Source organism: Leptodactylus fuscus, chromosome 2 (genome assembly GCF_031893055.1).
Source record: "Leptodactylus fuscus isolate aLepFus1 chromosome 2, aLepFus1.hap2, whole genome shotgun sequence".
Classification (NCBI taxonomy): domain Eukaryota; kingdom Metazoa; phylum Chordata; class Amphibia; order Anura; family Leptodactylidae; genus Leptodactylus; species Leptodactylus fuscus.
Genome location: NC_134266.1, coordinates 18,502,865 through 18,517,219, shown reverse-complemented (window position 1 = coordinate 18,517,219; position 14,355 = coordinate 18,502,865). Strand labels below are relative to the sequence as shown.

Below are 14,355 nucleotides of genomic sequence, written 5' to 3'. Positions count from 1 at the left end.
TGGTTCAAAATAGTAAAAATCAGAAAACATAGTGTCAATGTGAACGTAGCCAAAGCTGGTAATCTATGGTAGTGTCCCATGTGATATCTTCCAATCCTCAAACATTCCTTTTCCTTTGAGAATAGGACGAAGTCCATGGAAGGGTAGCAAGTGTGCCTCCCTGTCCATGGTTTGATTCCCCTTTTTCGTTATCATAGGTATGGGCATGACCAATGTTGGGATTACCAGACGAGTCACTATGGTCCTCTCTACTTTGGCACTGGTCACCCGGTTGATCGGTGTATTGGCCATTTCAAAAATTTCTCTTTCGCAGAATGACCCAAATTATTGGGCGACATGTTTGTCTTTTGCATCTACACACAGAAGAAAGTCTCAGATGAAAAGAATATCATTTACTGTACCAAGGCTTATTCTTCGAGTATCGGAAAGGCGTAAAAAAGAGGCTTTTTCGAGAGAAGATTTCAGAGCCAGCAGTTTGTCGGGATAATTGCAAATGTAAATCGCTCTTTTTAGTGCATTGTAATAATGTGGTGCCATCTTCCCCCTATAAAGCAAATTGTCTTTTGTGGGCTTGATACGTGACGTTAATTGGCAGTGCTGTTACACAGCTGCGTGCGAGTCTTTATAGTGCACAGAAAACTGATGGATCTGAGGACGCGGTTGTGCATATTAAATCCCTTCTTATGCAAGGTTTTTCCGATAGTGATGGAAGTGCTTTCTAGAGATAGTTATGGGAGATTTTTTCTTAAGTTATGGGATCACATTTTCATGACTCCGGGACTGAGTAAGTAAGGTTTTACGTTCTGCGTTCAGGATTTTCGCTTTGATTTGGTGGCAAATGGGTTGGGTTAGATGCAACGTGTGCCTAGATGAACAATATCTATGAAGGCGTCAATGTTCATGCTCCAGTTCCATAGATCAGCTGCACTCGAATATTTAACCCTGTAATCTTGGTTCTTGAGACCTATATGTTAGACAAAGGTTGGTGAAGACCCCTCCCCGGTAACGCTATACACCTTAGAGAGCTGTTGCTCCAATCGTCTTACGGCAGACAACTATGCCTCCTGGCCCGCTCCCTACACACACATTATCTACTCGGCAGAGCATGCATGTGTTCTCAAGGCTATTATCAGCTCAAGCAGACTTTGTTGACTCATCCGTAGGCATCGATGTTCACTTAGCGCGCTATGGTGCTAACTATATGGAACACAGAATGGGAAAGTAAGAGAAGGATAATAGAAATGGAAAGTAAAAAAAACCCAACGCAATGTCATCACTCTTAATGAAGTCCTCGATTAGCGCGGGGTGCTCCTGAATTATGTAGAGATTCCAGTAAATTTTTGGGGGAGTAGGATTCCTGCCCAAGCCCATATTGGTCTCCACAATGCCCTGCCCATTTTCATAAAAAGAGGCGAACGGGACACAGAAGGAACAATTTGGAGCATCTTTGGAACAAAAAAAAGGGTTATGTGCCAAATTGGACCCATCTGTGCCAGAAACCTGTAAATTACCCCAATGTCTTTTTTTTTTCTTGATGTTAGATGCCAAGTGGTCATTCAGACCCAGTAGGCCAGTTGTGAGTGCCAGCCAACAAGTAGACATCAGGAATGATCCCAATAATCCCAATACCTTGGTTTTCAGGTTTATTCCATCTTATATAGGCTCACAGTATCAAAATATTGCAAGTGTCGGGATCATCCTTGAATAAGTTCTTGGAGCCTCTACATGCACCATAAGACGGATGGAGTGACGACCAACCTTACTTCATACAAATCTGTACTCACGTTAGTTACATCGTCTTGGAGAACCCCAAACTTTTTAAAAATATTTTGACTCAATTGGAGAATAGCAAATTTTTTATCATAAAAACGCCTTTGTGGGTTTTTTCTGACTATGGTCCATGAGCTGGATGTGGTAAGTATCCAAATATCTAGATGGCTTTCTAATAGGATGGAGATGGCTAACTGGGTCATCACTGTCCATGGCTCATGATTGTATTTATAGGGAAATCCAAAGTTGCCTCCTACTTAAAGAGCAATGGTCAGAACTTTGGACGTCTCTGTATAGTAGATAATTTATTAACTCTAAAATTACATTTTTTCTTATAGCTCTACATTGTGCCATTACTTGTAGAAATTTGTATATAAATTGACAATTGGGTGATACCAGTTTGGGGGTGTCCTCAAGCAATATGACATTGTCCAATTAGATTGTATAAGGGAACATCTCAATGACAAGGGGAAGGGTAACACCAGGGGTTGAGCCGATCTTGAGATTTCAGGATTGTTTTTAAAATCCGATTTCCGATCATTTTCCATTCAATCCCGATCCCAATTCCCATCGCAATGCAAGTCAATGGGATTTTTTTTAGTAATTGAAGATCAGATTTTAAAATCGATCCTATTCACTACACAGCAGGGAGTCTAAAAATTGAACGCTTTAATTGTTAGACTACACGCTGTGTAGTGATTAAAAAAATCCCCCGGCTAATTAAGTCCCCCCTGCTGTCCACTTACCTGCACAGAAGTGCTGCCGCTGGTCTGCTGTTCTCCCTCCTCTTCTCTCTTCTTCTCGCCTTGCTGCCCCCGCCTCCCAGGTTAGTGTTACAGACCTAGGAAGAAGGTGTGGCTTAGGAGAGTGTGGGCGACTACAGGGCGGGGAGATGTGAGTGCTCCCCTCCCAGTACCCGCCCACACTCTCCTAAGCCACAAGCCACGCCTTCTTCCTAGGTCTGTAACACTAACCTGGGAGGCGGAGGCAGCGAAAAGAGGAGCGAGAACAGTGGGGATCGGACCAGCGGCAGCGCTTCTGTGCAGGTAAGTGTTATTAACATCTCTAGTAGCTATCTAGTCTCCCATTAGAATGAATAGACGCAGCCAGCGCGCAGGGTTTAAGCAGCCGGATGCCGGCACAGGCTTTGTGCCACCTGCATCCATTTATTCCTATGGGACCTAGCTAACATTGTTAGCTTTTCCCACAGTGCTTGGCCAGTAGCAAAGCATTGTGGGAAATAATCTCCGACCTCGATCCCGCCTAAAAAGATCGGGATCAGAATTCCGATTACGATCGTAAAATATCCTCGATCGCTGATCAGAATCAGATCTTTTCCGATCCCGATCACTCAACCCTAGTAACACCACTTGTCAATTATTCATAAGTTTATTGGAGGAATAACAGAGGAACAATATAAGAGATGATCTAGATTGCTCTAGACAGCTCCTCTTCCACAACATTCTACTGTAGATATATTTTCTTGTAGACCATTCTGTCCTCATACTAAACCCAGTTCCTCCACGTCTTATATTAGAGGTGTGCTCTGAGCAAGCCGAGACTGGTCCTTGTCGAGCGATGATCACCCGCTGGTTCTATGACGTCACTGAAAGGAAATGCGTAGAGTTCATTTATGGAGGATGCGGTGGAAACCGGAACAACTTTGATTCAGAGGATTACTGCATGGCAGTCTGTGGCAACGTCAGTAAGTGGACCTCTCCAACATGTGGCAACCTCTCGCCACACGCTGTCCTCCTTATAACCGGATGCCTGTGCGTTCCGAATGGACCTGTAACTAACCTTTCCAGTTCCTGATGTTAACCACTTCTGTCACCTTCTGTATTTTTCACACTATTAACTCTATCCGGTGGAAGCATGATACACGACAAGTCTGCTTTGTGTGTTTGACTAACACATCGGCTGTGCACTCCGCGGCACTAACACTTCTTCTGCCTTTGGGACTTTTTTTCTCATAAACTTGAATATTTTTGAGTAGTTTGTCTCCGGTAAGATAATTATTGTTCCCGTGGAAGAGTTTTCTGGTGGAAATTTATGGTGATGCACTTAGTAAGCTAATTATGGTGATGAATGCAAAGATGAACTTCATATTTTCCGTGGATGGAGCCAGGTTGCTCCTGTTCTCTGGGAAACAGTTGTGTAAGAATAATAGAACATAGATTAGAGAGAGCTCATCATTTTCTGGAGCTGTCACATATACTTTAACATTTCCCTCAGTTTAGCGAGTATTAATCATTTATGTCCCAATCAAATGCTCACAGCTTGCTAAGACGCCATAGAAAATTCTCTCTGTGAACAGCGCGCTAAACCGATCATTCTTCTGTAGCTGCAGTCCAAAGTTAATATTAAGAGATGATTGTATAAAAATGTGCGCGGGCACAGACTTCACTTATGTGAGTGTGCGAGTATACCCAAGGGGTCTATCCGACATCAGAAGGATGTTCAGTGTTGTCTTCCAAAATGTGCCCTATCATTTCATGAAAGATTGTATATACAGAGAGAATGTAAGAATGAGCATGTGCCAATGGCGGACTGAGGGGGATCGAGAAGGATGGACAGAAGGGAAAACAGAGAGAAGTGGTTTGAGGGTAAGGATGGATGTTGGATGGAGGGCATAAGGGGGCAAGTGGGAGAATGATTGATAGATGGAAATCAGTGGATAGAGAGTAACAGATAGTGATGGGAAGAGAGCAATACGTTGGGAGCGAGGTATACTAGTGGATAGAAAGTGAGGGGTAGACAGAGAGGTAGTGGGAGAGCAGGTGTTGGGGAAGCCAAGGAGAGAAAGCAGGAGTTGGGGGAGCCAAGGAAAGAGGGCAGGAGTTGGGAGAGCCAAGGAGAGAGGGCAGGAGTTGGGAGAGCCAAGGAGAGAGGGCAGGAGTTGGGGAGCCAAGGAGAGAGAGCAGGAGTTGGGGAGCCAAGGAGAGAGAGCAAGAGTTGGGGAGCCAAGGAGAGAGAGCAGGAGTTGGGGAGACAAGGAGAGAGGGCAGGAGTTGGGGGAGCCAAGGAGAGAGAACAGGAGTTGGGGGAGCCAAGGAGAGAGGGCAGGAGTTGGGGGAGCCAAGGAGAGAGAGCAGGAGTTGGGGAGCCAAGGAGAGAGGGCAGAAGTTGGGGGAGCCAAGGAGAGAGGGCAGGAGTTGGGGAGCCAAGGAGAGATGGCAGGAGTTGGGGGAGCCAAGGAGAGAGGGCAGGAGTTGGGGGAGCCAAGGAGAGAGGGCAGGAGTTGAGGGAGCAAAGGAGAGAGGGCAGGAGTTGAGGGAGCAAAGGAGAGAGGGCGGGAGTTGGGGGTGCCAAGGAGAGAGAGCAGGAGTTGAGGGAGCCAAGGAGAAGAGAGCAGGAGTTGAGGGAGCCAAGGAGAGAAAGTAGGAGTTGGGGAGCCAAGGAGAGAGCGCAGGATTTGGGGGAGCCAAGGAGACAGGGCAGGAGTTGGGGAGCCAAGGAGAGAGGGCAGGAGTTGAGGGAGCAAAGGAGAGAGGGTGGGAGTTGGGGGTGCCAAGGAGAGAGAGCAGCAGTTGGGTTGCGAGAGTAAGTACAGAGTTACAGATACGAGTTGAGAGTTAGGGTCAGTACCATAAGAGAGAAAACTAGAAAGTGGTATTTAGAGAGGGTGAAGGAGAGCGGTAGCCGCAGAGAGAGGCTGAGAGTGAAGAATGGTTATAGACAGATGTGAGACAGATTGAGGTGACGGACATGATAGAGATGTGTTTTAACATTTCAGAATAGAATATTAACCTGAATTATAATATTCACTGTGCAGAGATTCATTCTGCAGTAATGACTGGTAACATCTATCATTACACTCTGTATTGCTGTACTTAGGCATGCATGAGTTTAACCTTTTAATACCGGCTTTCTGAAATGGGGCGAGATAAATTTTTCATTCAGGCATGATTCAAAGAAGGGTTGGGATTATGTGAAATGAGGAGCGTGACAAGAATGATCATGTCTCTGGAACATTGTCTTTTATACTAGATTTACAGATTAGGTTGCAGTTATCATATTCTGCATATAGATTTTCATAGGAGTTATTTTTTTTCTTTATATTTGCCCAATATTTGGTCTAGGTTACTGGGGCTGTGCAGACGTCTTTCTCAGGTCTCTAAAATGGTAAAAATCTGGCATTCCAATTTTAGGTGAGAACATCGATATATAATAAGATAAGATAATCCTTTAATAGTCCCACAATGGGGAAATTTCAGTGATACAGTTTCATAGCTGGTACAGTAGTATATAACAAGAGAGAAAAACACATACAAGCTCATGGCAGATAGAAATCCTAGGAATCATAGCAACTAAAAAGAAAGAAACACAGACACACTGCAGGATCATTTAGTTCTCTGTGTGAAGTGATGTTAAGAATACAGCCGACTGTGGTTGGAGGACATGAGGAGGGGGGTCACAGCATGTGGATATAACAGGCAAAAAATGTTTGTTTTTTTTTTTGCAGAGGTGGGGGACATATGCAGCTATCATGATAACATCTGGCAGTTCCTTTGGTAGGTGGTGAGATCTCCTTCTCACAGCTGATAGTTCGGTATCTTGCATCAGCGCTATTGTCATTAACCACAAAAAAATGCCCCAAATATCCTTCATCACAAGCCCTCCTCCTCCTCCTCTTCCTTTCTTCTTACCACTGTGTTCTACTGCCCAGAGAGGACTGAAGCCATCCAGGTAGACAGGGTGCTGCTCTCTTGCCAAGCTTCCATAAACTCCTGGGGTAGGTGGGTGATGGTAGGTTCCCAGGCTGTAACAGAGTCCCACGTGTCCATAGTAAAAGAAAGAAATACCAGTCAGCTGTAGCATCTTCACACATCAGCAATAGACGCCAAAAATCATCTCCTTGAAAAGAAGTAGTCCATACTTCCATGTTGGTTTCTCCTCCATGCCACATGGTGTCCATGCTGTCCTTAGCTCCTGGGGGGATGGTAACAGGCACATGTGCAAGTCTCCAGGTCTTGAGTCATTGTCCATGCTTAACAATAGAAACAAAAGGAACAAAATACTCCACAGGATCTTCCATTCGATTTATGGTTGCTAATTCATAGTGCTAGTTTGCTTGGTTACAGGATTCTTGAAGATACTGACAAAAAGAGTGAAAAAGGAAAGATAAAGGCTGCTCCCAGCTTGGAGCACTGTATCAAGCAGCCACCCACAAGGCGGCGCCAGGTGGGCAGGACTATGTGAGCCCTTGATCTCATCTATTTCATACCAATGGCCATTAATATGATTTTGCCCCTTCTCCTATACAAGCCCCCAGTCTTTGGGGTGGCTTCCCAGTTGGCGACATGACACACTTTATAATGAACAAGTTCAGGATCACAATTGGTGCTCTTGTTCATGGTTAGCACCCTGCCTAGTCATTCAACACCAAACACCATTGGCGACCAATGGTTATGGACCCCATTTTATACGTAGGACCACTGTCATGATGAAGCAGTCTTCTTGCAATACTACAGTCTTAGAATTTCCTTTTCCCTGGGGGAAATATGCAAGGTAGCGGTCCTCAACTATGGGACTGCTGTAGACAGTATTTTTTGATGCGATTCCTGGTATCTGCCAAGCCCAGAGTCATCTATCAGACTCGGAGACCTAACGTGACCCCATGCAAAGTCAGTACCTGGTCCCCTAGCTATAATGTATTATTTATAGTACTGATCTCTTCATATTGGAAAGAAAGACCTTATATGTCCCCTAGGCCCATGTGCAACTTGACCCCTGCACCACCTCAGGTTATGCTCCTGATCCTTCTGCAAGATGGCAACTATATTGTCCTCCATGTTGAGGAGTTTGTAATACTTGGGCATATCTGACAAATTTCATCACATGAGCTACAACATAGCCACCATTGTCCGTTCTGGCTTATGCTTTTCTATCAGTATATGATACTATAGACTGGCTGAGATGAGGTTGTCAGCGACTACTATGACATATCTGTATAGAGATGTCTCGCTAAATATTTCCCAGACAGCGTGTTACTATGGAAATGTGGGCCAGTGTATTTCTAGAGGTCTCGTCAAGAAATAAAAAAAAAATATTCTTATTCTTATTATTTGTCTTGGGCTCCGCGTATCTTCCAGCCCCTGCGACTCTCCCCTTTTGTCCAGTATGTAGTAGTAGTACGCTCCGTGTCAGCCAATTTCCCATATTTCAGGCCTTGAGCGGCGCGGACGACACATAGATGACATCCTTGTGCTGCCCGAGCCTCCGAGGCCCCATTCATTGAGGTCAGTGAGCATGCTCCACACAATAGGACACGACCTGAGTTTTGCTCCTGGCTCTCCGCCCCATACACGGGACCTTGGAAATACATAACCATGTGTACGGGACCATAGGAATGAATGGGTTAATGGGTGAAAAACACGGTTAGCACACTGACTGTGCACATGCCTGTGTGTATGAGGCCGTAGACTCAACCTTTGCCTATATCTGAAGAGCATTTAGGACGTTCAGTGACCACCACATGCTGGGTCAATGTCCAATATAGTCTATGGGAAGACCTCTACACCTTCATATACTGGAGCTTCACCAGTCAGGACTAGGACATGAGCAGTGACCACCCTTTGGAGGAGGAGTCCTGGAAGTGATGATCCGGCCCCCGCAGAGCCCTGATCTCAACATCATACAGTCTGTCTGGGATGACATGAAGAGATAGACGGATTGGACAAGTCGACATCCACAGAAGATCTGTGCTTAGTTCTCCAAGCTGGCGGGAACAACCTCCCTGCCAAGTTCTGCCAAAAACTGTCCGGGAAGAACTGATGGTGCAAGGTGCAAAGGTCACAGCGAATATTGATGAGATTTACATTTCTCTCTTCATTTTGCTAATTGCCATACATAAGCCATTAACCCTTCAATTTCTGAAAGCAATCTCACTTTGCAGTATTTTTTTTTTCCACACCAGCCTAAAACTTTAGCACAGTGCGATATCATGGGAATTCTGTTTCCGAACAGGCAGCTTAGTTGTTCCACATGGTACCTGGCGCTGATGGAGCGTGCCTAATCGTACTCGCGCTTGCGGCTCCAGCGGACCGTTCATTAGCTGTAGGCAGCCCATGTAGCTGAATGTTTCGGCAAAGACGTAGACATCAAAGGGGGAAAAAAAAAATCACAACAGCAAATATTATTCTGTTCCAGTCAGAGGGAATCTCAGACATAATCAAAAGTGTTACATGAGGGATTTCACGTTTTACTTTCCGTTGACCCGCAGCGTTCCTGGATAAGAACACAACTCCCAGTATTACCAATTATTTCCTCCAGTCGAGATGACTTCACATTATACATAATACATCAATGGACGCAGAGGCAGTATACATTTTATTTGACATAATGCCTCCCCTACAGCTTGTTACAAGGTAAACAGTGGGATTGTGCCGGCCATAGACATTCTCTAATTGTCTTCTCAGCCAAACAAGGTCATTCGGTGGAGACGAGCGGCTCCCAGACACCTCCGACGCTGCTCATTTAAAGGGGCTGCAATACCAGATACAGCCATAAAACAAGTGTGGTGCTGTTTTTAAAATAATTTTTTTTTTTTTTTTAAGTTGGTTTATCAACCTCTTCAACAACAAGAAATCCCACAGGGATAAGCGGCGTGTCCACAAAATTACTGATTTATGACCAATGTTAGGTTTACAGTTCGTCCATGTTCAGATGTCAGCACTATTGTGCTGGTTCCGCTCCGAAATCTGCACGTTATTATTTTCACTCGGAATCTTCGTTGTATCTGCAAATTGTTTTAAGAAAATTGTGTAAACTCTTAACCTCTATACTATAAGGGGTTTCCAATCTCAATGTTTAGTTGCAGTATGCGAATAAAAATTGTATAAACCCCACCCGCAGTATGGTTACTCCCTTATTGCCCTCACTATAATGCACCCTTGGAGCTCCCACACAGTATAATGCACCCTTGGGACTCCCACACAGTATAATGCCCCCTTTTGCACCCACATAATGAAATGTTCCCTGATAATATTATTCCCTCTCCCATGTGATGTCCCAATTATGTCGCCTTGTGCCCACACAAAGTTTAATGACCCCTTATGTAAACCTCCACCCCACATATTAATGATGATGGGGCCCTGGAGAATGAGCGGTGAGTATGGATTTCATCAGTATGGGAGCGCACACCACACTCAGCACAGGCCCCGGGAGGACGGGGCGGGTAGTATGGGGAGCTAAGAGCTGTGAGTATTGATCTATACTCGCTGCTCCCCGGGCCGTTATCAGTGCAAGGATCGCCGCTATCTCTACCTATAGAATCGCTTATTGTGCTCGGGTCCACTGGGTGCAGGAGTCGGGCCCGAACTTATTACACACCGTTTTTTCTACCGACTTTGCATAAACACACAGATCTCATTCATGTCCTGTCTGGTTTCATTGCAAGGACAGAATTTTTTGTTGCTGTTTTTGCGGACACAAATTCGTCAGGTTCCTGTGAGTAACACCTAACGTGTAATAGTTGGGGGATCCCTGTTACAAATGTTCCATCAGAGCTCGGAAGTTTCCAGTGACGTCACTGCTTACAGACGACAAGACCAAGGACTTTCTTCCCTTCAGATGACCCAGCTTGGATATAGGTGTGATATTAGGGACAGGGGTCAAGTGAGTGATTTTATGTCTGTGTACTGCGCTGTGGAGTATGTGGATGACATATATATAACAATATAACTGGGATAGGAAACCTAGAAGCCGGTGATCGGGCACCTTATATATATTGCTACAGGGTAAGTAAGTAGTGCCAATAGGTGTCTATGCCTGTGATGTCATCTCTAGGAGTAATGATGTCACGGTTAGGTCACATGAGTCATGTGATTTGTCACATATAAGAGTCTTTAAAGTTATGTCTACCTTATGTCCTCGTATTTTACATACAGGGGCACTTTACTCCCAAAATATGACCTTATATCTGGCCCCATCTATCCTTCCCAGTTTACACATCTCATCTGACAGGTAGGTCGTGCAATATCTTATAACCAAAGAGACTGATACTAAAAATATTAACTCTGTTTTCTATTCCCCAACTCGGAGCATTTCCCCTAAATTAAAAACGAGAAAGGCAAACTGGAAAACCCGAAAACCAAGTAGTATGGGAACAACCACCAATTCATTCATTTCCAGGAGTAGCAACAGAGGGACGTCACAACACAGGTCTCCACTAATAGAAGTGTATTGTTATTTACTGGGCAATACAAATAGCTGCTGAACGTGACATGTCAGGGAGAGTGACGCGTCCTCTGTATTGCCTAAACAGTATACACCAGGGGGTGACGCGCTGATATGTCTCGGGTATTGGTTTGGGGGACATGCTCCTTACTGGTACTACATAACTCATTCTCCTCTTATTCCAGTTGATATCTTTGTATTAACCCTCTGGTGACTGAGTTCTCTTTGCAAGTCTTCTAACACTGTGTGAGGATTGTGTGATCAGGACTGTCTTGTCATTTTTAGTAATATTTCTACTACGGGTATATATATATATATTTCTGCTGGGATTTCTACTGACTTTCATTGCCTTTTTATCTCTTTTTCTTCCTCCTCACATAACATCTAGTTCCCACCACTGCGGCGAGCACTCCTGATGCTGTCGACAAGTACTTGGAAAACCCTAATGATGAGAATGAGCATGATCGATTCCAGAAAGCCAAGGAGCGCCTGGAAGGCAAACACCGGGAGAGAATGTCTGAGGTGACGACTTGTATGACGCTGGTGTTATCTATCTATCTATCTATCTATCTATCTATCTATCTATCTATCTATCTATCTATCTATCTCATATCTATCTATCTATCTATCTATCTATCATCTATCTATATACTATCTATCTATATACTATCTATCTAGCTATCTATATTATCTATTTATCTAGCTCTCATATCTATCTATATACTGAATCTATCTATCTATCTATCTATCTATCTATCTCCTATCTATCTATCTATCTATCATCTATCATCTCTATCTATCATCTATCTATATACTATCTATCTATATACTATCTATCTATATACTATCTATCTAGCTATCTATATTATCTATTTATCTAGCTCTCATATCTATCTATATACTGAATCTATCTCCTATCTATCTATCTATCTATCTATCTATCGATATGTCTTTCTTCCTGCTTGTCTATCTGTCTATATAGCTCTCAGTCCCTAAGTGGGCAGGAACCCTTGATTTTCCATGAGAGAAACAAAAGGTTCCCACCCATGAGAGCTTATTCATATATAATCTTCCAGGGGTCGTATCTTTTCAATGGGCGGACGAATTTTAAAAACTAAGATGCGGAATTGATCAGGATCACAGGGAGCATTACGTGATGTCTGGCATTTAGTATTTTGTACTTACTGACAAATCCACTTTAAAGGCATTTTAAATTTCCCAAAAACCTGCAAGTTAATATAGGAAATCTTTCATATAACAACATTCTTAGGGAATTTGTTTTACTACTTTATTCTACAAATCATTGTCATAAAAGTGCACTACATTCCATCATCACCATATCACACTTTGTATATTATTATATACATGGAAAATTATACATAATGTACATACATTACATTACTTATCCTGTACTGATCCTGAGTTACATCCTGTATTATACTCCAGAGCTGCGCTCACTATTCTGCTAGTGCAGTCACTGTGTACATACATTACATTACTTATCCTGTATTATACTCCACAGCTGCGCTCACTATTCTGCTGGTGCAGTCACTGTGTACATACATTACATTACTTATCCTGTATTATACTCCAGAGCTGCGCTCACTATTCTGCTGGTGCAGTCACTGTGTACATACATTACATTACTTATCCTGTACTGATCCTGAGTTACATCCTGTATTATACTCCAGAGCTGCGCTCACTATTCTGCTAGTGCAGTCACTGTGTACATACATTACATTACTTATCCTGTATTATACTCCACAGCTGCGCTCACTATTCTGCTGGTACAGTCACTGTGTACATACATTACATTACTTATCCTGTACTGATCCTGAGTTACATCCTGTATTATACTCCAGAGCTGCGCTCACTATTCTGCTGGTGCAGTCACTGTGTACATACATTACATTACTTATCCTGTATTATACTCCACAGCTGCGCTCACTATTCTGCTGGTACAGTCACTGTGTACATACATTACATTACTTATCCTGTACTGATCCTGAGTTACATCCTGTATTATACTCCAGAGCTGCGCTCACTATTCTGCTGGTGCAGTCACTGTGTACATACATTACATTACTTATCCTGTATTATACTCCAGAGCTGTGCTCACTATTCTGCTGGTACAGTCACTGTGTACATACATTACATTACTTATCCTGTACTGATCCTGAGTTACATCCTGTATTATACTCCAGAGCTGCGCTCACTATTCTGCTGGTACAGTCACTGTGTACATACATTACATTACATTACTTATCCTGTATTATACTCCAGAGCTGCGCTCACTATTCTGCTGGTGCAGTCACTGTGTACATACATTACATTACTTATCCTGTACTGATCCTGAGTTACATCCTGTATTATACTCCAGAGCTGCGCTCACTATTCTGCTGGTGCAGTCACTGTGTACACACATTACATTACTTATCCTGTACTGATCCTGAGTTAAATCCTGTATTATACTCCAGAGCTGCGCTCACTATTCTGCTGGTACAGTTACTGTGTACATACATTACATTACATTACTTATCCTGTATTATACTCCAGAGCTGCGCTCACTATTCTGCTGGTACAGTCACTGTGTGCATACATTACATTACTTACCCTGTACTGATCCTGAGTTACATCTGGTTGCGCGTAGCTGGTATTGGTGATTTGCACTGTGGGATGTGTAGCCTTCACATGACACACAGTATAGTAATTTAATGTAATGACATTATTGCAGCACAATTTACCAATAATGTGCTAAACAGACAAAACTCACAATAAATGAACAATGCAGTTGTGTAGGTGCAGTATTGTGACTCACATATGGCGTCAGACTGGCCTTTCCCAGGCTCGGTGTTTCTCATGAAGGTACATATCCATATTTTTGCAGACTATGGAGGTGGGAACTGCAGATAAATAGATTGCACGTCTTGACCTATTTATAAATCAGCTGCTTTAATAAATAACCACGGGGTAAATAACACTGTCTCAGGAACAGAGCGTCCTACTTCATAAATAACCGCCGCACCGTGAAAATGAAGCTGAATAATGTGCTGTAGGGTTGGCTTTATGAAACCGCAATGTTTGAGAGAATGGACTGCAGGCTTAGTCTTATTTCATGTACAATATTCTAAGCTGTTCTCACCAGTCTGCCAGCTTGGTATACGGGACCCTACACCTACAAATCAATGGGAAACAATGTGACAAGTCCATTATCTTTTTAGTTCCTCCATCCTTGCTTTGGACTTAAAGGACGTCTGTCCCCAGACCCAGCATATCACCCCAGTCCTGCAGATAGATAGGTTAGGGTCACCAGAACCAGCATATCACCCCAGCCTTGCAGATAGATAGGTTACTGTCACCAGAACCAGTATATCACCCCAGCCCTGCAGATAGATAGGTTACTGT

The 14,355-nt window shown here is 43.5% G+C and overlaps 1 protein-coding gene across 4 annotated transcripts in view; it reads left to right on the top strand.

Moving 5' to 3' along the window:
* APP (amyloid beta precursor protein) overlaps window positions 1–14,355 on the top strand; it is a 217,671-nt gene that overhangs the window by 160,736 nt on the left and 42,580 nt on the right. For 2 of the 4 annotated variants that reach the window (XM_075263474.1, XM_075263473.1), the window contains exons 7-8: window positions 3,308–3,475; window positions 11,339–11,472. In XM_075263474.1, coding sequence (XP_075119575.1) covers window positions 3,308–3,475; window positions 11,339–11,472 — 302 coding nt within the window. The remainder of the gene's footprint in view (window positions 1–3,307; window positions 3,476–11,338; window positions 11,473–14,355) is intronic. The other 2 variants (XM_075263476.1, XM_075263475.1) reach the window with 1 other exon arrangement.